The sequence below is a fragment of the Rhinatrema bivittatum genome, chromosome 1 (genome assembly GCF_901001135.1).
Source record: "Rhinatrema bivittatum chromosome 1, aRhiBiv1.1, whole genome shotgun sequence".
Classification (NCBI taxonomy): Eukaryota; Metazoa; Chordata; class Amphibia; order Gymnophiona; family Rhinatrematidae; genus Rhinatrema; species Rhinatrema bivittatum.
Window position 1 is genome coordinate 236,845,501 of NC_042615.1, and position 28,000 is coordinate 236,873,500.

The 28,000-nt window shown below is 46.1% G+C and overlaps 1 protein-coding gene across 2 annotated transcripts in view; it reads right to left on the bottom strand.

Moving 5' to 3' along the window:
* Positions 1-28,000, bottom strand: part of FGFRL1 (fibroblast growth factor receptor like 1) — a 479,061-nt gene that overhangs the window by 19,151 nt on the left and 431,910 nt on the right. For both annotated transcript variants that reach the window (XM_029592748.1, XM_029592749.1), the window contains one exon: positions 21,774-22,058. In XM_029592748.1, coding sequence (XP_029448608.1) covers positions 21,774-22,058 — 285 coding nt within the window. The remainder of the gene's footprint in view (positions 1-21,773; positions 22,059-28,000) is intronic.

A 28,000-nucleotide genomic window follows, 5' to 3' on the forward strand; every position in this document is an offset into this window, starting at 1 on the left:
ACTTCTTATTCGCGGGGCCAAGAGATTCAAATGCCTGCTATCGCCTGCTAAGAGAATTCCAGTCCATCACAGAGGAGTTTGGTGTTCCTTTGGCACACAGCAAGACCGAAGGTCCGTCAAGATCATTTCCTTCCTTGGCATTGAGCTGGAGTCCAACAAGACGATAGCCAGGCTCCCCGAAGAAAAGGTAAAAAAACTCCACAGGATAATACAGCAAGCGGCATCATCAAAGACGATAACGCTACGGGTTGCACAATCCATTCCGAAAAGTCAGTTGTCATGATGGCCGAGGGGTCTAAGGTGCAGAACATAAGCGTTCCTTACCTTGAACGTTGCAATGTCGGGTTTTTCCCATAGATGAGCCTTCACAAGAAGACTAGTAGTGGCAGACGAAATACAGCGACTCATCATTTCCTAAGAAATTCAAAGGATATACGCGCGGATGTTAAGGTACCAACAGCGGATGAAGCAGGGACACCCGTACCAGGACACATATGGAGGACTTGGTCTGCAACCACCTTCGAGTTGGTACGCAGATCTGCGGCATCATCTACAGGGACATCATAGGGACAGAGCTATGACTACACGACCGCGTGCCTGAGAGAAAGCGGATGGAGGTAAGGCCACCTTACCGATGTCATAATCGTTGAATATGTTGCCATGGTAAAAGAGAACAGTGTATCTAGGAATGCCGTGACAAAACACATGGTTGGCCTGTCATTCCTTTTAAAGAGCGGGTGGGGTGAAACCCACTAACTCCTTCATTCTAAAGAAGATGAAGACAGGATGGTCAAGGAAAGTAAGGCCTACCATCGATAGCAGACACCCCCATTACCCACAACATGGTGAGGACGCTTCGCATGGCTAAGTTTGGAACTGCGCTATTTCATCTGGCCTTCTCACTAGCTTTCTTTGGAACATTGAGAGTGAGCGAATTGGCTGATGCCAACAAAGAGGGCACAGGAAATAGCGGATTACTTAGGAGGAACGGGTTGGACACCAGAGGCGGGACTACCATCATACACAAGTCCAAGACAGACCAATGCGAAAGAGGAGCCACACGGTTGCTAAACGTGTGGCAGGGTGCACCTGCCCGATATGCAATAAAAACGTAGGGGGCAGTAAGTCCAGATGGGGGGATGCACCTGCTGATTCATGCTGACAGAACCCACTTAAACAGATATCAATTTACAGTGATACTTAAAGCAGCAGTTAAGAAAATGAATTTGGACTCAAAAATTCACCACGCACTCTTTCAGAATTGGTGCAGCTACAAGCGAAGCACAAGTTGGACTTCAAGCAGCCACGATAAAGAGAATTGGACAATGGCGATCCAATACAGTCAATACGATGGACCTTATGGTCTAGTGGTGAGGATACATGATTTGTACTTAGGCGGTCTGGGTCTGATTCCGGTGTGGGGTAACACACGGAAATTTCTCTTTGGAGAAAGTGACCACATCTAACCAAAATTCTTAGTTATATCTTGCAGATATGCTGCGGGCTAAGCATTAGCTTGGATCATTGGTCAATGGGCCGCTAAGAGAGCACGAGGTCATTCCTAAATATGGTGGGCCGCTAAGAAACCACACGGACAAAAGGTGGGTCGTTACATGAATAGCAAAGCCCGGCAAGCATTGCGAAAAATTATGGCCCCTACAACGGTGCCCGAGGGACTAGAGGGCTGCTCCGAAGGTAATAATAATACATCTGGGGGGGCAAGTTCCTGGGTTCAGTGACAATTAATGGTTACGACATATTCGATAATGCTCTACAGCAGGGGTCCCCAACCACCGGTCCGCGGACCGGGACCAGGCCGTGGGAGTTTTTTGCCGGTCCGCGGCGCCGCCAAGCACCAGCAGGTGTGTTGCGCGCTCCCGGTCTCTCCCGCTGCCGTCGGGCTGTCAGCACGTTCAAGCCCAGTGGGAACGGCAGCGGTGCTAGAAGAAGCTGTGGCATCCGGGTCTGGCCCTTTCTTCTTCCCGCGCCTGCTCCCCCCCCCCCCCCGCGTGACCCGGAACAGGAAGTGATACGCGGTGCGCGGGAAGGAGAAAGAGCCGTGCCGCATGATAAAGTAGCAGCGGCGGCTGCAGCATCGGCCCCCGAGCAATTGAAGCAGCCGGTAATCGAGAAAGGAGACAGCAGCATGAGCCTCCCGCGGCCGATGGGATTCTTCTTTCTTGGCCTGCGGGGGCTGCTGCAGCTCCCATTTGTGCTCCGGGGGGGGGGAGAGGAAGTGAGTGAGAGAAAGAGAGTGAAGCAGCCAGCCAGCCTGTGTGTGATTGACTGGTCAGAGAGCTGATGTATGTGTGTATGTGAGAGACATTGAAAGTGACTGCTCAGGGAGATGACTGATGTGTATGTGAGAGAGAGAAAAGGCATGGGAGTGAGAAACCTGGGTGAGTGTGCATGCATGAGAGAGAGAGACTGCTTGGTAAGGTGACTGTGTGTGAGAGAAAAAGACTGGTGTGTGTGAATGTGAGAGAGAGAATGTGATTCAGGGAATGAGAAGCCTGTGCACGTGGAGAGTGAGCATGGAAATGAGAGAGACTGGTGTGTGTGTAACAGAGAGAAAGTGATTATGGGAATGAGAAGCCTGTGCATGTGAAGAGAGTGAGCATGGGAGTGAGAAACCTGTGTGTGTGTGTGTGTGTGTGTGTGTGTGAGACCCAGCATGGGAGTGAGAAGCCTGTATATCTGAAAGAGAACATGGGAGTGGGAAGCCTGTGTGTGTGTGTGTGTATGCATGAGCGAGATCAGGTGACTGGTGTGTGTGTGAGAGAGAGAGAAATAAAGTGATTATGGGAATGAGAAGCCTGTGCATGTGGAGAGAACAAGCATGGGAGTGAGAGACTGGTGAGTGAGTGTGTGTGTGTGTATGTGTGTGAGAGAGAGAGAGAAGAGAAAGTGATTATGAGAGTGAGAAGCCCATATATGTAAGTAGAACACGGGAGTGGGAAGCCTGTGTGTGTGTATGGCATGAGAGAAACTGTTCAGGAAGGTGTGTGTGCCAAAGACTGTTTGGGAGATGATTGGTGTGTGAGAGACAGAAACTGGTCATGGGGGCATGACTGGTATGGTGTGTGTGTGAGAGACATGGGCACTAAGGAAGAGGACCATAAGTATAGAGCTTAGCCTCTACTGCTGCTTCTGGTGTGTGCCACGACCTGCAGGGAAGGGGATTAGGAGAGCTGCTGGAGGGGGTAAGTAAAGGTGGCTTTTTAAGTTTATTTTTCTTGACTGCCATTTTAATTGTGTGATGTCTGCTTTTTTGAAATATTTTATTGGTGTTTGGAGAATGTTTAATAGTTTTTATGAGTTTTTAATTGTTGGATGTTATTCTGTTCATAGCTGTTTTGAAACATTTATTCTGCTTATTAGTATAGTTTTACAATTATTTCTGTGTGGGGATCTATAGCTGCCTGGCTAGTTCTGTTTTCCTAATAAGAGGTGTATTGGTTTTTAGGACCTGATTTAATATTTGTAGTGTTGCCTTTTCATAGATAGGGTTGCTCCTGTTTGAGTGTATTCCATAATACAGGTGTAACCGTGTGCGGATTAGTTTATGTGCATTACTACAGATCCTGGGAATATGTTAGGTCTGTTCTGTGTCTGTTACCGAGATGAGATATTTTGCTAGCATGTAAGAGTTTGTATCGGTCTTATTTGTTGCGTTTTCTCAAGAGGACATGCATTGGTGGTAAACTGCTGTCTTTTCATAAGTAGGGCTATTGAGCCTGGAAGTAGAAGGAGTTTGAGTTACTGTTACTGAGATGTCACCAGAACCAGAATATCTTTTTTGTAGGGTGAGTTGTATGGGGAATGTCATAATTCTGCTTTACATCCATTATTGTGGGTCAGGGGGGTTCCCATGGATGCAAACTGTACTTTTACATCTAGCCCCGTGACGATAATGGGTCAGTGTGCTATGCATGTGAGAACCTATGGTGAGTTGAGTCACATTAACATTATAAATGTCATAATTAAATGATAAGTGTGCACTAAAATCCAACCCCCTCCATAACCCCGCCCCCATATGACCAAAGCCCCGCCCCTGCCCCGCCCTGCCGGGCCATGGAAAAATGGTCTTGCTTGAAGCCGGTCCCTGGTGCAAAAAAGGTTGGGGACCACTGCTCTACAGGATGCCATCAGGGCATAGTATGACAAAGGAAAAAGACACAGGCCGCAGCTTATCTCATTAGCTGGGGGGACACGAGGCAAGGGTCCTCCCTTCCTTTTGTCTTGGCAGTTACCCGGGCCAGTTGGGCATATTGCAATTGGTGCCGTGACATCGCAGAACGGCATGGTAGCCGATCAGTGCCTTGGGCGGCGCAAAAAGGTGGGGGTGCGGAATGCGCTGATGGTTGGGGCCCCCTTGCTTGGGGACAAGGCGGAGGGCCCATGGAGTAAGACTGCCTTGCTTGGTCCATATGACGAGCAGCAGTCGAAACAGCATACCGGCTCGGGTACCCAGGGAAGTTTTTCTTGATGTGTTAAATAAAAGCTGCGGCCTTATTACACCAACGACAGTTTCTGAGTTTTCCATGTTTAGAAAATGAATGCATAATTTTGTTTAAGGTATGGAAAGAGGCCAGAAGGTAGGGATGACAGCCATGTGGGTAAAGTGGCGTCTGCTAGCGTTAATAGGTGGGCCTGCGCCTCCTGGCCAGAGCCCACCCTTAACCAATGCGCTGACCCTCCCCCTACGCAGGATGGTGGCATGACGGGAAGAGGGGGAGGAGAAGCACGCGGCAACGTGGGTGGGAGCGTTGGCGCATGATTGGCCCCCTCCCCCCCCCGTGTACGAGCACGATACAGCGGTGCTAAGCCACGCCCCAGGCTTCAGCGCCAGGAGGAAGCACCAGTGGCACTGGCCAATGATGTCATTGGCCCTTTAAAGGGCCATGACGGAGGCCCAGGAATCCCTTTTTCGATCGCGTGCCAGTAAAACCCATCTACCCACCCCCGGAACTAAGATAGCATGAAAAATCGAGAATGTCCTTAAAGAGTGGATGCTCGAAGAAAAGAATAACGCTATGTATTATGATAAGCTTGCAATTGTATGACGTATACATTGTTATAACAGGTTAACATATGCAGAAGATAGCATACTTATGTTAGTACAAGTCAAAATATTATTCATTGTCAGGGATTAATGTCGCAGCTGAGAGGGAGGGGGCGGTTACGTTAAGGGCCAGAAGGTAGGGATGACGGCCACGTGGGTAAAGTGGTGGCTGCTAGTGTTAAATTTCCTACCTTCCCCCAGTATTAAATTCCATTTTCTAACTCAGTTTTAAGCTTTGTTTAGGGGATCTTTCCAGTTATCTTGATCTAAATTGGTAACAATATCTACAAAGCTGGATGAATCAACTTTTTAAAATATAGGTTTGAGATTTTTATTTGGTTTCTTCCTCTGTTGCATGCAGTTACCATAATAAAATCGAAAATTAACTAGGAAATGATCTGATCCATCAAACATCAAATTACCTTGGTTCCTAGACTTTTCAGAACGAAATAGTAAATCCAGGATGTGTCCTTTATCATGGGTAGCACTAAAAACAATTTGATAGAGTCCACTAGCGGCTAAAGTAGAGAGAAAGCTTGTAATTTGAGAGGAAACCGTACTATCAGTGTATAGATTAAAGTCCCCCTAGTATGGATTCTATGACCAAATCAGTTAAAACTTGAGAAGCACCAGGAGGAAAGTACCATAAAAAGATAATGCTAGGTTCATTAAAATCTAATAAAACCAAGAGGCTCTCACATCCTGCCACTTAGTCAATAAATTTTTTTTTCATGGGGAGAGAGTTGCAGAAAATAGCAATCCCTCCCCCCTCTTTTCCTAATCCTGTTACACATGAAAATGGAGTAACCAGGGAGACAGACTTGAGAAATTACTAAAGAGTGTTTACCTTTTAACCAGGTTTCTGTGATGCACACTAAATCAAGATTCCTGTCAACTTTTAAATTGTGAATATGTAACCAATTCTAGGTTAATTTTAATCAGCATACAAAGATTACCCTTTTTTCCCTCTACCATCCCAATCCATAATATTAATACATCTAATAGGTACCAATATACATCTAGAAAGTTCCCTCTGATTGCAGGCTGCATTGGTCGAGTGTTGTCTGTTCATTCTACTTTGCCTCTACCCCTAGTACAAAGGGCCCAAAGTATATTTATAATATTAACACTATACTTAATTTATTCATTTCAATTGATATACCACATTTTCATTGGTTAACACTAAGCACAAAGCATAAAAAAATATCATATTTACATACATGATAGAAAATTAATATTAAGAAATACATCAGTAAGACAATACTCCAGTCTCCCAGAACAGTGAATACATAGCAATCTTTACTGTGAAAGGATGCCAAAACCCAATATCAGATCTTAAGAAGATGCAAGGCTAAAATCTTAATGCCAGGAGTCGAATACAACATGCTTGATTTTCAAAAATATTTTCCATAGGCACACAATGAGAAAAATCCTTCTGAAAATAGGACTTGACATGTTTGGCAGTTAACACATTATTAGGCATTAATCTAGGCTCTAAGAATTTTATTTATACTTCTGTTCTTTTCATTAACATAAAATGGTAACATAAGAACAAAAGACATGCCATACTAGGACAGACCAAGAGTCCATCAAGCCAAGCATCCTGTTTCCAACAGTGGCCAATCCAAGTCACAAGTACCTAGCAAGTACCCAAACATTAAATAGATCCCAAGCTACTATTCCTTATTAATTCATAGCAGTTTATGGACTTCTCCTCTAAGAACTTATCCAAACCTTTTTTTTAAACTATAACCACATCCTCTGGCAATGAATTCCAGAGCTTAATTTATGCATTGAGTGAAAAAGTATTTTCTCAGATTTGTTCTAAAAGATCTACTTGCTAACTTCATGGAGTGCCCCCATAATGCTTTTATTACCTGAGAAAGTAAATAACTGATTTACATTTACCTGTTCAGGACCTTTCATGATTTTGTAGACCTCTATCATATCCCCCCTCTGCCGTTTCTTCTCCAAACTGAACAGCCCTAATTTCCTTAGCCTTTCCTCATAGGGCAGCTGTTCCATGCCTTTTATCATTTTGGTTGCCCTTCTCTGTACCTTCTCCATTGCAATTATATCTTTTTTGAGATGCAGCAACTAGAACTGCACACAGTATTCAAGGTGTGGTCTACTGTGTAGCAATATGGAGGCATTATGATATCCATCATTTTATCTGCCATTCCCTTCCTAATAATTCCTAACATTCTGTTTACTTTTTTGACCAACACAGCACACTGAGCTGACAATTTCAATGTATTATCCACTATAATGCCTACATCTCTTTCCTGGGTGGTAATTCCTAATATGGAACCTAACATGGTGTAACTATAGCAAGGGTTATTTTTCCCTATATGCATCACCTTGTATACTTGTTCACATTAAATTTAATCTGCCATTTGGATGGCCAATCTTCCAGCCTCACAAGGTCCTCCTGCAGTTTATCACAATCTGCTTGAGATTTAATTTCTTTGCGTAATTTGTCATCTGCAAATTTGATCACCTCACCCATTGTACCCCTTTCCAGATCATTTATAAATATATTAAAAAGCACTGATCCCTGAGGCACTCCACTGTCAAAATAGACCATTTAATCTTACTCTGTTCCCTGTCTTTTAACCACATTGCAATCCACAAAAAGACATTGCCTCCTATCCCATGACTTTTTAGTTTTCTTAAAAGCCTCTCATGAGGGACTTTATCGAACATCTTCTGAAAATCCAAACACACCACATCTACTGGTTCACTTTTTTTCCACATGTATATTCACGCCTTCAAAAAAATGTAGATTTGTGAGGCAAGAATTTCCTTGAATAAATCCATGCTGGTTGTGTCCCATTAAACCATATCTACTTAAATGTTCTGTGACTTTATTCTTTAATGTTGCGCCCGGTCGCAGACAGCTGCGACCTCTGTTGCTCAGCTCTCTTTTCCCTGCACCAGTGATTCTTGGAAGAATGGTGGCCTCCGCTTGCAAATGCTGCCTTCCCCGGCGTCCCCGGGATGGCATGGGCGATCCCGTCCGCCATCTTGAATTGGGGATTATCTAGGGCGCGCACACGCCAGGCCCTCTCTTATACATGTCATGGCGGGAACCTCTGCATGACGTTACCCGACAGTGAATTTAAGCTATCCGGCCTATGCTTCCTAAGAGTTAGCAAGGACTTCCTTCCTGCTGAATTCCACTCCACTTAGAGACGCTTCGCTAATCGCTACTCTGAACTGTTCCTGAACTCCAGGACTTGGACGCTATAGGTACCCACTCCTCGGGGGCCTTGTCGCGTTCTGGCTAGCCGCTCCTTGGAGGGCCTTCTTGCCTGGAGAATCCATCTACTCTAGATTGGGACTCAGCCTCATTCAGCCTTGTAAGCATGCTTCACGTTTGATACCATCTTGCTGACGGAACCCTCCAGTGTACCCCATGTCTCGGGCCACTACTGTGCTCACCTCAGCAACCATCTCCTACCCTTTAGAGTGAATACCTTCATCTACCTAGCTCTTCTGTCCTCTTGCACTTGTCTTACCAACGACAGTGCTGATTTTCGGCGTACCCCGCGCTGTGGGCCACTACCAGATCTACCCTGAGACGTGTATCTTTGGAGGAGGAATTCCCCGGCATACCCCGCTCCACGGGCCACTACTAGGGATATAATCACTGAGCAACCTTACTACTCTGGACTGTGTCTTCTTCCCACTTGGTGGGTACTTCACCTACATTCCAGCCTAATAAAATCTCGTTACTATCTGGGTCCGTCTCAGCTGAGGCCATGCCTATCGTGGTGAGTCCCCACAGGGCTCCTCCCTGTGGGTGGAGACAGCTCACTACGATCCAGGGTCCACAACCATACCAGAATATAACATTTAAAACAGTTTCCACAATGTTTCCCAGCACTGAAGTCAGTTACGAGTTGGGAGAGGTTCCAGAGGGCTGGAGGTAGACAGATGTGGTTCTTTTTCACAAAAATAGACGTATGGAGGGGGCTGGGAACTACCATCTGGTTAGTCTGACCTCTATAATGAGAAAATTAATGGAATTGCTGCTAAAACTGAGGATAGTGCAGTTTCTGGAATCCAGTGGATTATAAAGATCCAAGGTAGCATGGTTTTACCAGAGATAGGTCTTGTCAGACAAATTTAATCACTTTCTTCAACTGGATAACCCCAGAGTTGGATGAGGAGAGAGTGACAGATGTAGTGTACTTAGATCTCAGTAAAGCCTTTGACACGGTTCTGCATTGATAAGCAACTTATAAATAACACTGTGTCCTTAGTATGGGCTGTAAAGTGACTGCGTTAGAATCTGCTTTAATGAGAGGTGAAAAGAGTACTGGTAAATGGAATTCACTATGAGGACAGGGAAGTTACTACTAGTGGTCACTGGACAGGTTCTTTTCAACAGTTTTGTGATATTGCGGAAGGACTATTGGGAACAGTTTGTCTTTTTGTGGATGATACCAAAATCTGCAACAGGGCTGACACCCAGGAAGGAGTGGAAAACATGAGGAGGGTTCTCATGATGGTCTAGAGATTGGCAGCTAAGATTTAATGTTAAAAAGTGCAGAGTCATGCATTTGGGCTTCAAAATTCCAAAACTGCAGTAAAATATAGGGGTGAAACTCTTCTATGCATGAAACAAGAACAAGATCTGGGGATGATCATGTGGCCAAATAGGTGGATAAGGCAACAGAAAAAGCCGGAAAGGTGCTTGACTGCACAGGAAGAGGATTAGTCAGCATAAAAATGAGGCAATACTGCCCCTGTATAAGTCCCTGTTGAGACCTCATTTGGTATAATATGTACGATTCTGGAGACTGCATCCTCAAAAGGATATAAACAGGATAGGGTCGGTCAGAGGGTGAGTATTACAGAAACTTTATTTGAACCAACCAACGTTTTGTACTGTGATGCAGTACTAGCCTTGATTATTGTAATTCCATTTATTTGGAGCTACCTGCTTTGTACATCAAATCTTTACAAATGATTCAAAATTCTGCAGCACGAATCCTCACTGGTACTTCCATATAGGTTATATTATTCTGGTTCTGAAGTCCCTCCACTGGCTTCCAGTCCCGTGGCAGATAAAATATAAAATACTTACTTTGTTTCACAAGGCTTTGAGTACCGACACCCTGTCATGTATCAGTTCTTTACTCAAAATTCATAAGCAGTGAGAGGACGATGTTTACTGAATATTCTGACAGCTCGAGTAATATGACAAACAGAATCTCAGGACAGAATATTTGCAGTTGCTGGCCCAAATTTATGGAACTCGGCTGAGACTCTCAGAAAACAAACAAACCTGAAACATTCAATAAGAACCTAAAGACTTAGGGGTCAATTTTCAAAACAGTGTGCCTATTTTGTAATATGCGCACGCTGGTGTGCCGCACATGTTATAAAATCCGATGTCCGCGCAAGACCTGGCCATTCACGCAACCCCCATTTTTTTTTTTTATGCGTGGCGGGCTTTTAAAAAACCTGTTGTGTTACCTGTTTGCATTTCTTTGTTACCTTTATTATTAACCTTCACTCTATGCCTTGTTCTTTGTAAAGCTTGTTGCTATTTTTAAGTTATCTGTGAACCGAGATGATGTTCCCAACGTATCCCGGTATACAAAAACACTCAAATAAATAAATAAATAAATACTTGTTATTTTTTAATGAAGCTTTTAGGTGATCATTGACGTGTGTTAATGGAAACCTACTGTGTTGGCTGTCAAGTTAGTTAGAGCTCAGTCTGACCATTATTGGTTTAGGTTAAGTTTTGACAGCTTTGAACGTGTGCAAGCCATGGCTCTGGCAGACATAAATTGATTGCTATAATGAATATTATAATGAATATTATGTATGTTTTTATATGAGCTGCTAAGAACAGTGGATTACGTGGTATATAAGAATTTTTAACAAATACAAAAATGATCAGAGGTCTTCATTATAAAGTATATGGGGAAAGACTTAAGGATTTAAATATGTATACTCTTGAGAAAAAGCAGGATGGGGAGATATGACAGAGACATTTAAGTATCTCCAAGGTACTGATGCACAGAAGAAGAGTCTCTTTCAACAGCAAGGAGGCTCTGGAATGAGAGGTCAAAGGAGGAGGGTGAAAAGGGACAGAAACAGGAATAATTTGAAGAAATATTTCTTTACAGAAAGTGTGGTGGATGCATGGAACAGCCTCTCAGTGGAATTCAAGAAAGCATGGGAATCAATAAAAGAGTGGTAAGTGTTGAAGAATTGAGCAGTTGGTGTGGATGGGCAGACTGAATAGGCCATATGGACTTTTTCTGCAGTCATGTTTCTGTTTTAAGATACTTTAACACAGGAAGCTTCTGTCTAGTCTCTTTCGTTTCACAGATTGAGGTCTGAGGGTATGGCAGCCTTTGATTAGAAGGGTAAGAGAGAGCAATGTTGGCCAGTGGCATAAGTGACACATTTGACAGTGAATTGAAAGGTTTATCCTTATAGGACATGTCCCTTCCTGCCAACATACAGCCAACTGTCAGTCTGAGGAGGGAAGCGAGGCAAAAAGAACTGAGGAAAATTGACTCCTCATAAGAATAATCTCCTGCTACCGGTAAGGTCTTCTTTCTCAATAACTCTGACACAAATATTATATGGGAAATAAATTGGCTATTACTAATTAAGTTCTGTAATACTACAAGATTGGGTTTATAGGAAACCAGGCACAAAGAGAAATCTAACAGTTTCATTGGCATTCAAAATGATCTGAAAGAAATGTATGGAAAATGACAAATGTATTGGCCATACATACCTGCTCTAAAATGAAGAACTATGAGAGTGAAGAAACACGGGGAGGGATGTGAACGACCAAGTTAAGGGTGATCACGGCTTCTTACTCCAGCGGTCTGTCTAGGTCAGATTACCTTTCACTTTGTGGTAAGAGTTTTAAGAAATTTAAACTTGGTTCTTAAGTGACTCTTTTAGACTGCAAACACTGTTTGGTAGCTGTAAGGGTAGAACACTCAAAGGTGAATTTTCAAAAGGCTGCACACAGAAAAATGTGCATATATGCACGTAAATAGCATTTACTCACATAAATGATATTTTTATAATCTCAAATATACTTGCAAAAATATACAAGGGACAGTCTAGGCGCATTCTGGGGTGGGGCCAACATTTGTGTGTGTAAAGTGCTATTTTATAAGAGATTTACGCATACAGATTTGACAACTTACTCAGGTATATTTACGTCTGCTCATTACCTGACGTAAGTGATATTAAATTTGTTTATTGGGATGTACTGACTGGGTGGGAAGTCTGGGTGAACTGGGGGCAGTTCAGGATGAATAACCAGGAGGGTCTCAACCAATGCCGGTGCAAGGGTGTCCTGCCGCCCTAGGTAGTGACATCATCACCCCATCACATTCTCCCTCTCTCCCTTCCAACACGATTCACCGCTACCCACACCTCCAGAGCTCCGTCCGCAATGTTGCTCACCTCCACCTCCCAGTGCACAAATCGTTCCCTGTCAAAAATGCTTCCCTGACATTGAACCATAGCGCCCCGTCCACTTCTGGCGCCCTAGACGGCCGCCTAGTTCACCAAATGCCTCCCACTGGCTCTGGACTCAATGACCTAGATGTCTGGGCAAATCGGTGGGTTAATTGGTAAACTAGTAATTTGTCTCTCACACGTGTTAGTAAATTTGTGGACTTACACATACAAAAGGCAACTTACTCGGGATAAGTGCTACTTAAATTTCACATGAAAAGTCTCCTCACATATATTTGTAAAATATAAAGTAAAAACACACAGTTTCCTAAAAGTGCTACTTATTCAGCTAAGTAAGATAGCCAGATAAGTTTTAAAAGCTCTACTTATCTGGTGCGGGCTATAAAATATATATACGCATATATAGATGCACGCGCAAGTCTTTTAAAGTTATCCTGCCTATGTGGCAAATCTGATCATTTACTTATTCATTATAGTTGATTTACATCCATTTTTTTTTTAACTAAATGATGCGATCTATGAGGATGATATGAGTAAATTAATCGTAAGAAAAGAAAGAGATGACATAAAAATTGACTTGGTTTAATATTAGAGAAATGGATTTACAACCAGATGAAACTCAAAGGTCAAATATATAAAGTTCCCAGGTTGGACAGGGCCAAAATCAATGTACCTACATCCATTTTCTGTTGTGAACTGTGCTTCATCAGTGTCAGCAGAATTGGCCATGAGTGTCACTTTAGACACCTGGGCCCTACATATTCAACACCACTGGTTTACAGCATAATTAAGGTTTGCTTCACATACATCTCTTCCCATCAACGTAATAAAAAAACAAACAAACCCAAAACACAATTAAAAACAAAAGTAAGGGGCCTATTTAATAAAATGTATTAAAAATGTGCTATTCAGTAACAGGCGCAAAGGGGCGGATTTTCAGAGCCCTGCTCGCGTAAATCCGCCCAAAACCGGGCGGATTTACGCGAGCAGGGCCCTGCGCGCCGGTGAGCCTATTTTACATAGGCTCACCGGCGCGCGCAGAACCCCGGGACTCGCGTAAGTCCCGGGGTTTTCGGAGTGGGCGTGTCGGGAGGCGTGCCGGGGGGTGGGGACGGAGCGCGCGGCGTTGCGGGGGCGTGTCGGCAGCGTTTTGGGGGCGGGTACGGGGGCGTGGCTACGGCCCGGGGCGGTCCGGGGGCGTGGCCGCGCCCTCCGTACCCGCCCCCAGGTCGCGGCCCGGCGCGCAGGAGTCCCGCTCGCGCGCGGGGATTTACGCCTCCCGGAGGGAGGCGTAAATCCCCCGACAAAGGTAGGATGGGGGTTTAGACAGGGCCGGGCGGGTGGGTTAGGTAGGGGAAGGGAGGGGAAGGTGAGGGGAGGGCAAAGGAAAGTTCCCTTCTAGGCCGCTCCGATTTCGGAGCGGCCTAGGAGGGAACGGGGGTAGGATGCGCGGCTCGGCGCGCGCAGGCTATACGAAATCGATAGCCTTGCGCGCGCCGATCCAGGATTTTAGCCGATACGCGCGACTACGCGCGTATCTACTAAAATCCAGCGTACTTTTGTTTGCGCCTGGAGCGCAAACAAAAGTAGGCTATTCGCGCTCGTCTGAAAATCTACCCCAAAGCTTTTAGCGAATGGTGCATGTTTTACTGAACATGACAGCTGGAACCATTTTCTTCATCAGAGCAAGTGAGAAAGGAGTAATTAGGGATCTCCCCAGCTCTAGCTATGCATTATTGGATGAGGTAAGCAAGGATGGGAGGGATAATTTGCCTTTGAAGCACAAAATATATAGCAGGGTTACCGAGCTCTTTCCCTAAGAGAGTACTGAGAGCGGAAGAAGATTTTACTAGTGACTGAAAATTATCGATGAGTATTGTTTTGCTGTATAATTTTGGGACTTAAAGTTTGGGGGGAGAGGTGAAATTGTGGGAAAATTAGTTTGCGTGCTTAATTAAAAAGGAAAGCTAGCTGGGACTTCCGGCGATGACGTAGAGGCGCCGGCAGCATGGCTTTTGAGCTCCGAAGTCCCGCTCCCTGCCTCGGCGAAAAAAAGCCCCCAAAATCTGGTCGGAGCGCTCCCAAACTCATTCGTCAGCCTTCCTGAGCCGGGCTGCAGCGATTTTGATCTGCGTGGGAGGTGCGGGGGATGCGGCAGCGGAATCTTCGCAAGGCTGTGGTGCGACGTTCTAGCTGCTCCAAGATGGCGGCGGCCCCTTCCCCCCCCCTCAGGCGCGAAGGTTTTAGAAGCGGTGTCGGACGATGCACTGCTGCAGATTTCCCAGAGTGTGACTGCGGCTCTGGATGCCCGGCTGATTCGCATACAATCCACGATGGAAGACCTTAAGGCGGCTGTGGAGGGCCAGTCTAAGCGCCTGGATGAGGCGGAACAAGTTCTCTCAGATCATGGCGATCGGATGGCGGCGGCCGAGCGCCACGTGGCTGAGCTGCGCACACAGCAAAGAGAGCTGCTAGATAAGGTAGAAGATTTGGAGGATCGTGGGCGTCGCAATAATCTTAAGATAGTGGGGCTTCCAGAGGCGGTAAAGGATCATGCGCTCCTGGACTGGATTGAGACCTGGCTCCCTGCCCACATAGACCTGGACTTGCCTCCAGGGGCATTAAAATGTGAGCGAGTCCACAGGGTCGGGCCCTTGCGGGAAGGGGCGCCCAGACCCCGACCGGTGATGGCAAGGATCTTGAATTGGGATCACAAGACTAAACTACTGAGAGCCTTCAAGCAAAAGGATCTTGTGGAATATAACAGTCACAAGATTTTACTATTTAATGACTTTTCCGCATCTACTGCTGCGAAAAGGAAACTGATGACGCCAGCTTGCTCGGAGCTTTACAGGAGGGGCATAAAATTTGGCTTGCTGTACCCTGCTAAACTTCGTGTGTATCATAACAACAAAGTCCTCTTTTTTAATACCAAGGAAGAGGCTGATGGCTTCCTTGCTAGTCTACCAGGGGCGGCCGAAGACGGAGCAGGCTAGGGATCACACAGGATTTAAGCTGCATTTTTTCTTTCCACCGCTGTGGTTTGGGAGCTGGCTGACCCCTCTCCGTGGAGGGGGAGGATTGAAGTTCATATGGACTGTTTCCTCCCGTGGGTGTGACTTTCATCACTGGCTCTACTTTACTGTTGAACATTCCTTTTGTTTTCCTTCTTTGGATCCACTTTACGGCGGGGCTTACAAGGCAAAAACGAAAACTTTGTTTTATTATGTTATTTTTGCTACGGTTTGAGTGCACACGGATGATACTTATTTTTTGCACTTGATTCCATTGATTTGGTGTTTGAGTGTGTGTTCTGATGTATTGACCATGTTTCAATTATTATGTTGGATGGGGGCTTCGTGGAGTTGGGAGCGGGACGGACGGGGGTATGCTTGTCCCACTAGAAGGGTTGGTGGGTGAGATGCCTCTGTACCTCCTTGAGCAGTTCTGGGTATGTGTGGGGGTGTGTGTGTGGGTGTGCTTGTGGGGTCCGGGGGAGACACTGTGTGGGGGGATAGATAGGAGGGGTGGGGAAGTAGGGGGCTGGGGGGGCTGGGTCCAGGGACCTTGGTGTTACAATTCTCCTGTTCGAATTCATATCTCCTCGTGGTCTAGGCTGGGGGGCCATGGGGGGAGGTGGTGTATGCTCCTAGAGCCCACTGGTTGGGCTCCTCTACAATTTGCGAGGGCCACAGCGCGCCATGGCGAAGGTTAGAGTTACCTCTATGAATGTCGATGGGATACACTCCCCAGTTAAGCGGAAAAAGTTATTAACCATGTTTAGTCGCATGCACTCACAAGTCGTTTTTCTTCAGGAAACCCACTTGAACGATGCAGAACATCTTAAACTTAAGCGGGAGTGGGTGGGTCAATGTATATATTCCTCTTACACTTCTCGTAAGAGGGGAGTGGCTATCCTTATCCATAAGAATCTGCCCTTTCGCCTCACTAGAACTTGTCACGATATAGAGGGTCGGTATGTGATTGCAGCTGGGGTCTTAGGTCACCAAAAGATAGCTTTTTGCAATGTTTATGCGCCCAATGTTTTTTCTCAGGATTTTTTTTCATCCCTGGCGGGCTTGCTTACTGAGTTTCTGGATTACGTGTTGGTGGTTGGGGGGAGATCTTAATGTTGTAGCGGATAATCTCATAGATCGGAAGCCGCCCAAGCCAGCTGAAGTCCGGGGCCGCTCACTGGGAGTTCAATTTTTGTGTGACGAATTTCAGCTGTTAGATGTGTGGCGGGTTCTTCACCCTGGTGAACTTGATTTTACATTTTATTCAAATCCACATCAGGTTTACTCCCGCTTGGATTACCTGTTGGTGTCCGATAAGTGGTTTGCCAGGGTGGAGGAGGCGACCATAGGTGTACGATCGATTTCGGATCATGCCCCGTGTCTGTTTTGTTGCGGAGTGATATGGGAGAGAGGCCCCCATTCTCATGGCGTATGCACCCGGACTTGTACTATGATGAGAGGTTTCGCGAGCACTTACAAAGGTGTTGGAAGGAGTATGTCATGCATAATTCTACCCCAGATATTGCCGCTGCGACCTTGTGGGAGGCAGGGAAAGCAGTAATGCGCGGAGAAATCACTGTGTACGTGGTCAAGACGAACCGTCAACGGAATGCTGAAATAGTCCGCCTTACGCAGGTCCTTAAACTAGCACAACAGCGACACGTGGTTGATATGACCCCGGAAGTTAAGGGGCAGGTTGATCAGGCGCGCGCCACGCTAAATTCCTTACTCCATCAACGGGCGTCTAAATCCCTCAAATACTATCAATATCAACTTTATAAATATGGTAATCGGGCCGGTCGGCTATTGGCCCACTTAGTTCGACCTCGGGGTCAGAGGAAGGTCATAGTCAGTATTAAAGATAGCCGAGGCGAACGTCGGACGTCCTCGAGATATTGAGGCTAGGTTTCTTGAATACTATCGACAATTGTATGCGGAGCGTCGCAGCGATCCACTGGTTCGGGAGACTTTATTCCAACCGATCGAGTGGCCGAGGGTGACTCTAGAACAGATGAACGCTCTTAACACTCCCATTACTGATCAGGAGGTGCATCGGGTAATCCATGCTCTCCAGTTGGGCAAGGCTGCGGGCTCGGATGGGCTCGGCTCCGAGTTTTATAAAATCTTAAAATTTCACTTGCTCTCTCCACTTGTGGCTTTTTATAATGCATTGTTGAAGGAGGGGGGTCTCTCCCCTGCGCTTAATCACTCGGTTATCGTTGTCCTTCCCAAGCCAGGAAAGGATCCGGAGGAGGTGGGGTCTTACCGACCCATCTCCCTGATAAATGTAGATATTAAGCTCCTCGCGGCTATTCTGGCTGCCAGACTTAGTGGTCTTCTTCCCGCGCTTGTTCAAGACGATCAAACTGGTTTTGTCCGGGGTCGACAAGGGGTCCGGAATGTGCGCCGCCTGATGGCTTCTCTTAGCTATTCAGCTGGTGCTGACGCGGTTGTTCTGAGTCTCGACGCGGAGAAAGCCTTCGACTCATTGTCTTGGGACTTTCTCTTTTGGGTGCTCCGCCAATATGGCTTTGAAGGGGCCTTTGTACAGTGGGCGGAGGTTCTCTATAGCAACCCCAGCGCTAGTATCTTATTGAATGGGACAGTATCCTCCCCGTTTGATTTGCACTGTGGAGTCCGCCAGGGTTGTCTCCTCTCTCCCTTGCTTTTTGTTTTGGCGCTGGAACCACTGGCCATCCGGTTGCGGGAGGAGCCTCAGATTTGGGGATTGCGTGTGGGCCAGCAGTCCCTTCGTACCGCTCTTTTTGCTGACGATATTTTGCTTTTTGTTGGCAAGCCACACGCCAGCGTTCCCGTCATTATTAATCTTTTTGACCAATTTCGGGCGGTGGCGGGTTTACGTATTAATTTTGGAAAATCGGAGGCATTGGCCTTGAATATCCAGCTGCCATCTTCATGGGTGGGCTCCTTTCCCTTTAGATGGGCACCAGATAAGCTGAAATACTTAGGTATTTGGATTCCGAGGGATTTCCGGCGTTTGTACGAGTTGAATGTTACTAGCCTATTGGAGCGGATTCGCTCACAGCTGGAGGCTTGGGCCTCGCTTCCCTTGTCCCTTTTGGGTCGATGCACCCTTATCAAAATGATCATTGCTCCCAAGATATTATATGTCCTGTCTATGGTTCCCTGTTGGTTGCGGGATAAGGATTTAAAAGGGTTGTACGCGGCCTTCCAGCACTTTCTATGGCGGGGACGGAAAGCCCGTCTTAGTTACCAGACTATGACTTACTCCAGGGATCAGGGGGGATGTGGCCTGCCTGATTTTCGTTTGTACAACGCTGCATGCCAGCTGCGTTTCATAGGGGAATGGCTTACGGGGGACTATAAATTTTGCACACAGGGGCTGATCTCTGGTATGGCTGCCCCTTGGTCGCCCCTGAGTCTTATCCAATCCAGTGCTGGGGAGCGCCGTAGCCTTACATACCCTAGGGTTTTACTGTCTCCCTGCATTGCGGCTTGGCGATGGTTACGGGGGCAGCGGGGATTGGATGGGGTGGTTTCCCTCTTGGTGCCCTTGACTGGCAATGTGGGCTTTCTGCCGGGACGGGATTGTGGGGCTCTGTTTTCTAAGTGGGCGTCTAATGGAGCGATGTTTGCTTTTCACTTCTATGATACCGACACTCAGACACTGTTGGACTTTGCTACCTTGGCTCGCACTTATCGATTACCATCTCGTCAATTTTTTGCTTATCTGCAAACCAGGCACTATTTGACCTCTTTTCACTGGACGTCGAACAGGGTGAGCTTGGAGTGCTCCTATGCTAACAAGGTCTTTGACACGGCTTACCTTGCCAATACCATCACGGGTTGGGCTACGCTTGGGAGATCATGGAGCCTAAACCCGCGCCTGGAGGTGCTGGCGATAAAATGGACTGCTACTTTTGGAGAACCTATTACTGCGCAATATTTGGCGCAATGCTTTACAGCGGTACACCGCCAGCTACCGGACATTGGACTGCGGGAAGTACAGTTTCGCATTCTTCAGCGGATCTACTGTGACGATGTGCGACGCTTCAAGATGGGGAGTACTGACTCTCCTCTCTGTATTAAATGTGGCCAGGATGAGGGCACTTTGGTGCATAGACTGTATTCTTGCCCCACTCTCCACTCTTTTTGGGCCACGGTGGTGGGCGTGATTTCCCAGTGCACTGGAGCACCACCGCCTACAACGGGGAAGTTTCTTCTGTCGAGCCCTCAAGCCTGCACTGCTGAAGTCAGTCGCTCAAAAGATCGCTTTGGACGTATTGCGGCTATGCTGGCATGCCGCACCATATTGTCTGGATGGGCGACACTCGTGACGGCCCCTACTTCAGTAGAGTGGTTCCAGCGTATGGCCTTGGTTTTGCAGATGGAACGTTTGGATTTTTTAAAAGGCCACCGCAAGACTGACAAACTGTATGGGGCTTGCTGGACTCAATGTGTTCTATTGCTGCCGGCCTCAGTCCAGGCCGGACTGCAGGAGAGCAGGTATACTACTGATTGGATTGATAATATGGTCTCTGGGGGGACGGGGTTGGGTAGGGTGGGGGGGGTGGCCCGGTGTAACTGTAGTGTGTGTGTGTTGGTTGTGGGATGGGATACGTGGGTGGGTGGTAGGGGGGGGGGTGCAGTGTTAAATTCAGTAAAAGAAAAGGGCAGAGCGCATCTACTGGCCTGGGCGGTTACTGTTCTCAGGGAATGTTTTGCTGTTTTGTTATATTTCACTCCTTGTATGGGGTTGATCGGTGATCTTTGATACTTTATGTTTTTCCTTGGCTGGTTGGTTGTGTTTTGCCAATAAAAATTATTCTGACAAAAAAAAAAAAAAAAAGGAAAGCTAGCTAATTTTAAGAGTGTGTGTCTGATTAAAAGAAAGGAAAGTAAGCTCAAACTGTTATTAACCAGGTAAACTTGGAGAAACCCATTACTTATCCCTTGGTGTTAGTAGCATGGGATCTATCTACCGTTTGGGATTCTGCCAGGTACTTGTGACCTGGGATTGGCCACTGTTGGAAATAGGATACCTTGCTTGATGGTTCCTCAGTCTGACCTGGTATGACAATGCTTACGTTCTTATGACCTGGTAGGAGAAGGGCCTAAAGATGGATGAGATGTAGGTTTGAAGCCTTTTGATACTTCTCAAGGCGGGGAAGTCATCACAAGCAGGGGTTTACTTGGCCTGCAATAGGTCTTTTCTTCACCGAGCAGAAGGATCAGGCTGCACAGAGCCCATTATTGCCATGTTGTGGAGGGGGCATAATCAAAGCAAGAACACTGGCAGGTGCATAAGCTCATCAATGACCTCAAAAAGATAACTACACTTTTTTGCATTAGCTGGTGGGTTACTATGCATGGCTTCAGTCATTTTAATATGAATGAGCTCATTAACATTTTTTGGTGTTAAGCCAATATTTTGGGCATTAACTACAATGCAAGCATGGACATTACCATTAATACATGTTAATGCATCAACGTAGCTGTTTTAACTCATTTTAAACTTCACTAAGCAGGCCTTTAAAAACTCTAAAATGGTATTCTCAAAATATAAATCTCTGCTGTGGCAAGACTATCATGTTCTCCAGAAATTTTATGTAGCAATCATACCACATACTAGAGCCAGAATAAAAAGCTAGATGAAGCTGGACTCGGGGTGAAGGCTGAGGCTTAGGCCAGTAGCTCAAAAAAGATTTAACTGAGGAAATTGAATAAAACCAGAAACACGATATAGCATATTGCTGACAGAAGAAGGCAGTCTTAGAAACTTTTTCATACCTATATCTTTATTTTCCCTGTTGCCATTCACTCTTTCGATGACTCTTTTAGGTCTTAGTCAGTAATTGCTAACAGAAACAAAGGTTATGTACATCTTTAAGCTGATAAAAGCTAAGATAAACTTGATCTATTTCCCCACAAACACACAAGGGTTTGTTCTCCATGCTGTCTGGTTTTGAAAAAGTGAAAATGCCACATCTGACATTAGGATGAGGCTTGATTCATTTTCCTGTCTCTGCTCCTGGTTTTAGTGTAAACACATGTTATTAGTATCTCCACACAGCTGCGTCTTTATCACTACCAGATGTCCAACAGGTTTCAGCATTCTATGTACAATCAAACTTGCTGCATGTGCTTTTAATTCCTCGCATTCAAGAGCCACAGGGCTGTCTGTGAATAGAATACTACCCCCCAACGCCCCTTTTTAAGTCAAGGATGACACTTACGGATTACTTCCACTTTGTATGTTGCATTGATTTCTCCAACCTTGTTAAATACCCGGCATGTGTACTTCCCACTGTCCTCAGGTTTCAAGTTCTTCAGGTTCAAGGTCCATGTCTTCTTTTTGCTCTCTCCAACCTCTTGGGCAGTGAGAGGTGCGCTGTCTTTCAGCCACGTGATGTCAGGTCGAGGGTTCCCATTAGCAGCACACTTCAAACGAACTGAGCTCCCCACCGGCCTTGCGATCACTCTTCGTCTCATCTTAGCTGGCTGTGTAAACCTTGGTCGAACTAAAAAAAAAAAAAAGGTAACTGTTAAAAAAAAAAAAAAACCCAAACCTGGCAGATAAGCCGTGCCTTCATAGTTCAGTCATCTCCAAAGCATCAGGTGCTTTAATTACAGACAAAGTTTATCTATTTGAAAAGGTTAAAAAAATGGTATTATCAATGTATTTTCACTGTGTTTTCTATTTAATGATTTTAGTCTTCAAGAAACAGGCCTGAGAAGAAGACAGCAAAGGGTACAGGTCATTATATTTCTCCAATTCAGGAAACTTTATTGGCATGACAATCTGTAAAGCCACAGATGTGTCTCTGCCATGTTCTGCAAGGACCAGAGGGTAAATTCAGTCTGCAGGTTCATGCAGTCCCTGCGGCTGTCATCTAGAGGGATGGGCCAAATATGATGGTGGTTTTAGGCATTGTGGATAACTGCCAACTGAGAACTGTAATGAGACTATCAAGCTCATCTGACACAAGCTCATAAACAGCTATCACATGGTAATGACTTTCAGACAATACCAAGCCAAGTCAGATTCAAAGTGGTGGCCTACAGATAAATACTTTGTGGCAGTTCATTGAGCCACTGAATCCCTGCTACAATTATTTTGTTTTTCTTGGAATAGGATTTATGCTTCGGAATGTGCACAATTACTAAGCAGCATGATGAAGTTTCAGATAAAAAGTCAGTAAGCTAAATTAAATTTTCATCTTATTTCCCAGCACTGCTTTGGCTTTTCTGCTAACTGCAGTAGGGCTGGTTCATTAGGTTTTAGTGCATGCCAAGGCGTTTTAATGCATGGGTGTGTTCAGAGAACGCTCAGTCTTTAATGCTGTCATGGATCAGAAGAAAATAAAGATATGTAAGGGAGTCATCAAGGTGTTCCTTACTCTACGATTTTAAGTGTCTCCATTAGCAGATGAGGTAAGACAAAGGAGAAGGATAATAGTGTGTCTGATGCTCCCTAATGGGAGGTGTCTTTTCTATTATTAGTGGTTTAACAAAACTCATTAGCCCTTTGACTCTGGGTTCTTCTTTCCAAGAGAATTCCTTTGTTTTAGTCTCCTGTCCAGAGAGGATGGCTGGAGGACCCAAGGGTAGGATTTCCAGCCCTTTAGGATCAGGGAGCCTTGTGTTGCAATCCAAGCGTTGACTTCTGGGATAGTCCAAGAAACCAGAGAAGAGTCTCAAGAAAGAGGGGAGTTAGTCTGTCAGAGAGATTTCTTTAGTGTTTTGGAGAAAGAGGGTTTGAGGGGGTCAGAGAGAAGACTATCTTTCAGGAGGAAGATCCCACATAGCTTCTACTTAAAGGAAAGCATAAGCACTGGAGCTCCTGATGTGTATCAGCAGGAGTTCCAGTTCTTACTGGGGAAGGAGTTTGTATTCAATTTTGCAGGTACCACTGGGGAAGTGCCCAAGGATAGTGTATTTTGAAGAATACCTACTGCCAGGGAGTGCAGATTTGCCAGTGACTATATCTGTGATTTTCTTCTGGAACTTTATTTTCTATACTGATGTGTATGCACTGTTCGACAGCGTACCCACCCTTTGTGACTTTTTAATCTGCAAGCAAATATTCAATAAAAGGATTTATTTTTGAACATCTGACTTTGTACAGTGTTTTGCTTTTATTGTAAGACACAGAAAACGTCCACAGAAAGGCTAAGGATCTTGAAAGACTTTACCTATGGGAAAAGAACCGTGAACATGGGTCAGAATGTAGCTCCAACCCTCCTCAGTGAGTCCCTGAGCCCTGTTAGCCAATGAGACAGGGGCTACAAATATGTAGAGTTGTTAATTGTTGCCTCTGAAATGGGCCAAAGGGGTTAGAGTGATTTGATTTAAACTCTTATGACTTTGGCTTAGATTTTGTTTAAAACAACTATGGTTTGTGTATTCCAGTCCAATAAACATCAGAAACAAGTCCATCAGATCTAGCTTGATGCACTCTCTACCTGGGTGTTATCAAGCTAGGATAAGAGTGTATTGTAGAAATCTCATTTTTGTGTAGCTTTCTTCATTCCAAATCACATCAAATGTGTACTGTGCTCTTCGTATGTCCGACTGTGCATGTAAAACTAGCCTCAAAACCCTAGACCACCACCAAAACCTCACCTTGATTTACTAGTTGTCCCTCCTATAGTGGTATAAATAGATGCCTAATATGTGTGCCCCCCAGAGGTGTGCTCTTGCTCTCAGGCATACTGCACAGCTTAACGTCAGGAAAAAAGGTGTAGTTATTTCCTGTGTTAAAGCAATAATGTGCATTATGCTATCACTCACAACGTTAAACATCCCTGTTATCATAAACCCCGCCCAAACTCCTCCCTTTTGACTAAAATTTAAAAATTTGCATACACATCTCGCAATGCGATAAATAACACATGCGTTATCACAGGCATTAGGACGCTAACGCCATAACGCATTTTGATGAATGATCCTACAAGTTAGGTGATGTTGAGGGAGCGCTATGGAGCATTCCCGATTCTGGGGAGATTGGTGTGCCCTTGGACCACGGCGCGACTGCAGAGGAGCTCCGAGAAAGCGCCGAGGCAGGCAAGACGTGTCCAAGCATAGGTGGACAGGCTGAAGACCAAGAGCCCTGACCTCTGCTGAACCTGAACGCACAGGAAGAGACCCAACAACGCAATGCTGGTCTCTGGGGTAGCCCTCCGGCCACTCGATAGCCCTTTTGGACCTGCTGCCTGGGCATGGCAGATACGACAGGATGGACAGAGGTCACGGACAGGCGATGGTACTAGAACAGGAAAGACATGGCTACTTGGAGACTTGGATGAGACTTTGACAAGGATTCAGGATGCTCAGACGTGGGCAAAGATTCAAGATGCTCAGAAGTGGATGAAGATACAGGATGCTCAGATGTGGGTACTCAGGCGAAGATGAGGACTCAGGATACTCAGACAAGATGAGGACTCAGGATACAGGTACTAGTACGGGTTGAGTACTGCAATGCAGAGCGCCCTACACAACTACCCATGGATAGTTGCAGACCACGCCGAGAGCGAAGCAGACTCCAGCGGGGAAGTGAAGACTTGGATCCTGGGACATGGCAGAGATTCAGGAGAAGCTTGCACCAAGGTGTGCCCTACACAGCTGCCTGTGGCTGGTCACGGACCACGCTGAAGTGGAGCAGAATCCGGCTTGAGTATAGGTCATGGACAGAAGCAGGCACAAGATACTCCGAAGACTGGGAACAGGATTCAAGACTCAGAACGTATTCAGGATCATTAAAAACAAGGGCCTTCCAGAGGCTTGCACTGCAGAAGTGAAGATAGGCCTTGTGCCATGAAGCACCCTACACAGTCCCCCATGGGCTGGTCATGGACCTCGACAGAAGCACATCAGGAAGGATGGACGAGAGGAACCTTGAAGCTGGACGAAGAGCTGGTGAAAAGGACATCAGGATTAGGACTGGAACATTGGACATCAGGAACATCAGGATACCGGGACATCTGGACACGGGAACATCAGGGACATCTGAAGACGGGAACATCAGAAGACTGGAACATTGAAGACAAGATGGTCGAGGACGCAGGATCTGATGAGAGACCAGGAACACGAAGAACAGAGTACCTTGAAGAAGCGGAGATGGACTTCAGAGCCTCCTGGAACGAAGAGCTGGAACAGCGGAGAATCCAGGAGCAGACTAGCTCCTTGTGAAGGCAACGAGAGACTGACGAGAGGCCCTTCTTATAGGGCTGAAGAGGAGATGCCCAGATGACATCATCAGGCGGGGCCTTACCCGCCGCAGGCCCTTTACATACTCAGAAGAGGACCAAGGACATACTCAGAAGAGGACCAAGGACAGCGGTGGTGGCATCTACGCCGCAAAGAGGAGGGATGGAGGCACTGCTAGGCCGTGAAGCAGGAGCGGGTTGGAGGCGGCTTCCTGCCACAGGACAAGAGTGTCGGCGGCGGCCTCCGAGCCATGTTGGAGGAATGGTGACGACGGCAGCGGCCCTGCCCGCCACACAGGAGGAACATCAGCAGCAGCCTCCAGGTGGCATGGAGACAGCAGCAGCGGCAGCAGCCTGGCCGCAGAGGTAAGAGGCTGCTTGCGGCTAGGCCCGCAAGCAGCATCGCAACAGGTGATGGTTAACCTTTCCATCCCTAGCTGCCCAGACAATATACCAAAGACTTGAGGTTATCTGGATTAAGGATATGCATTCGTTGTCAACAAATGCGCAAAATGCAATGAATGAGGCCATTTTGGGTTTGTATGAATGATATGAACCGAAAATTGGCCTCAGACAAAAATATCCGGTATTTTCATTTCATAGGTGGAAAAATACAAACAAACAAAAATGGGAGACGGGCTGGGTCAGGCATCGGCCTAGACCCATCTCCAAGGCTCCTCCTGAGGCTGGGTCCTGTTACCAAGGCCTGGATCTCTGCCTAGGCTGATGCCGGGGCCCAGCTAAAGGCCAGGTCTAGTCACAGAGACCCAAGCCTAGGCCCAGGTCCAATACCAGGGCCCGGCCAAGACCAGATCCCATCGCTGAATCCTGGGCCTGGGACTAGATCTAGGCTTACTGCTGGGGCCTGACCCGAGGATAGGTCCCAGTCACCGAGGCCCAGCGAAGGCCAGGTCCTGTTGTTAAGACCTAGGCCTAGGCTCAATACTGGGTCCCAACCTGAAACTATGTCCCAGTCACTAAGGCCCAAGCCCAACACTGGGGCCCAGCTAAGTTTGGGCCCCATTACCCATACCTGGGCCTAGGCCCAAGCCCAATGCTGGGTCCTACTGCCAAGGCCCATGCCCTAGGCCTATTTCCAGGGCCCAGGCCTGGAAGCAGGCATTCTGGCAACTTTTTTCTTGATCCATGACTAAAAATGACATCCTCCACCCAGATGATGCATAGCAGTAAGATCAATGTAGTACCTTCCTCTAGAGCAGATGATACCATTTTCAGGCTTTGCAAAGGCCTGTTCCTGGGCCACTGGGCCTCAGCATCAGACCTGGGCCTAAGCTTCAAGCCTGGGCTTCGGCCTTGGGGACCTGACCTGGCTTCAGCCAGGTCCAAGTGTCAGATCAGGGCCTCAGTTTGGACCTTGCAAACTGGGATCTGGCCTCATACTGGAACCCAGTGACAGGGAGGCCCAGGCCTGGGCAATGGATCCTGGCCTTGGGCTGACCCCCAGCTTTGGGCCTCGGTGACATGACTGGGCCTCAAGTCTGGGCCCTGGTCAGCTTTTTCTTTTACATTAAAATCAATGTGACCGTACTCCATTGACTTTAATGCAAAACAAAAAACAAATGAAACTAAAATATAATTTTTTTTTTCATTTCAAATGAACCAGATGAATGACTGTGACCTACAAAAAGAATTAAGAAAGCAAAACAAAGTTTTATACCCTAAACTTCCCTAATCTGGATAATATCATATAGTTACACTCTATTATGCCTAGTTTGTATTAGTTATTAGTTTTATATCTTTTATTAGTAAAACAGTATCATTTTATCACATGATTGGTAGACTGAATAAAAGCTTGCATTCATCATATTCAGCTAGTTTCTGTTACCATAACAATTGAACCAACTCAAAGATTTTATATTTATGAATAATCTTTTTGTCCATCCATTTATCCATATGCCTTTAAAATAAATGTTATTAAAAAACTGCAAATTTGCACTGATATACTACTGTTAATATTAGCTTAATGCACAATACTTTAATGTCTGACAAGATCATTCCTCCTGAAGTCCTGCTCTAACATATACCTGTATATAAAAGAATGACCTTCTACCAGGCTATTTTGCCATCCCGACTCAACCTGTAATGCTGAATCTAGCCATGCCCCCGGTAAGTGATGTTACAGATGCCCACGCCATTTCTACATAAGAAGCCAGCCAGAAGAGAGGCACCATGGATTGTTTTCTGTATTCAGCAGGAAAGAGAGGGGGGCTTGGACGGTGATTGCCCATTCTGAG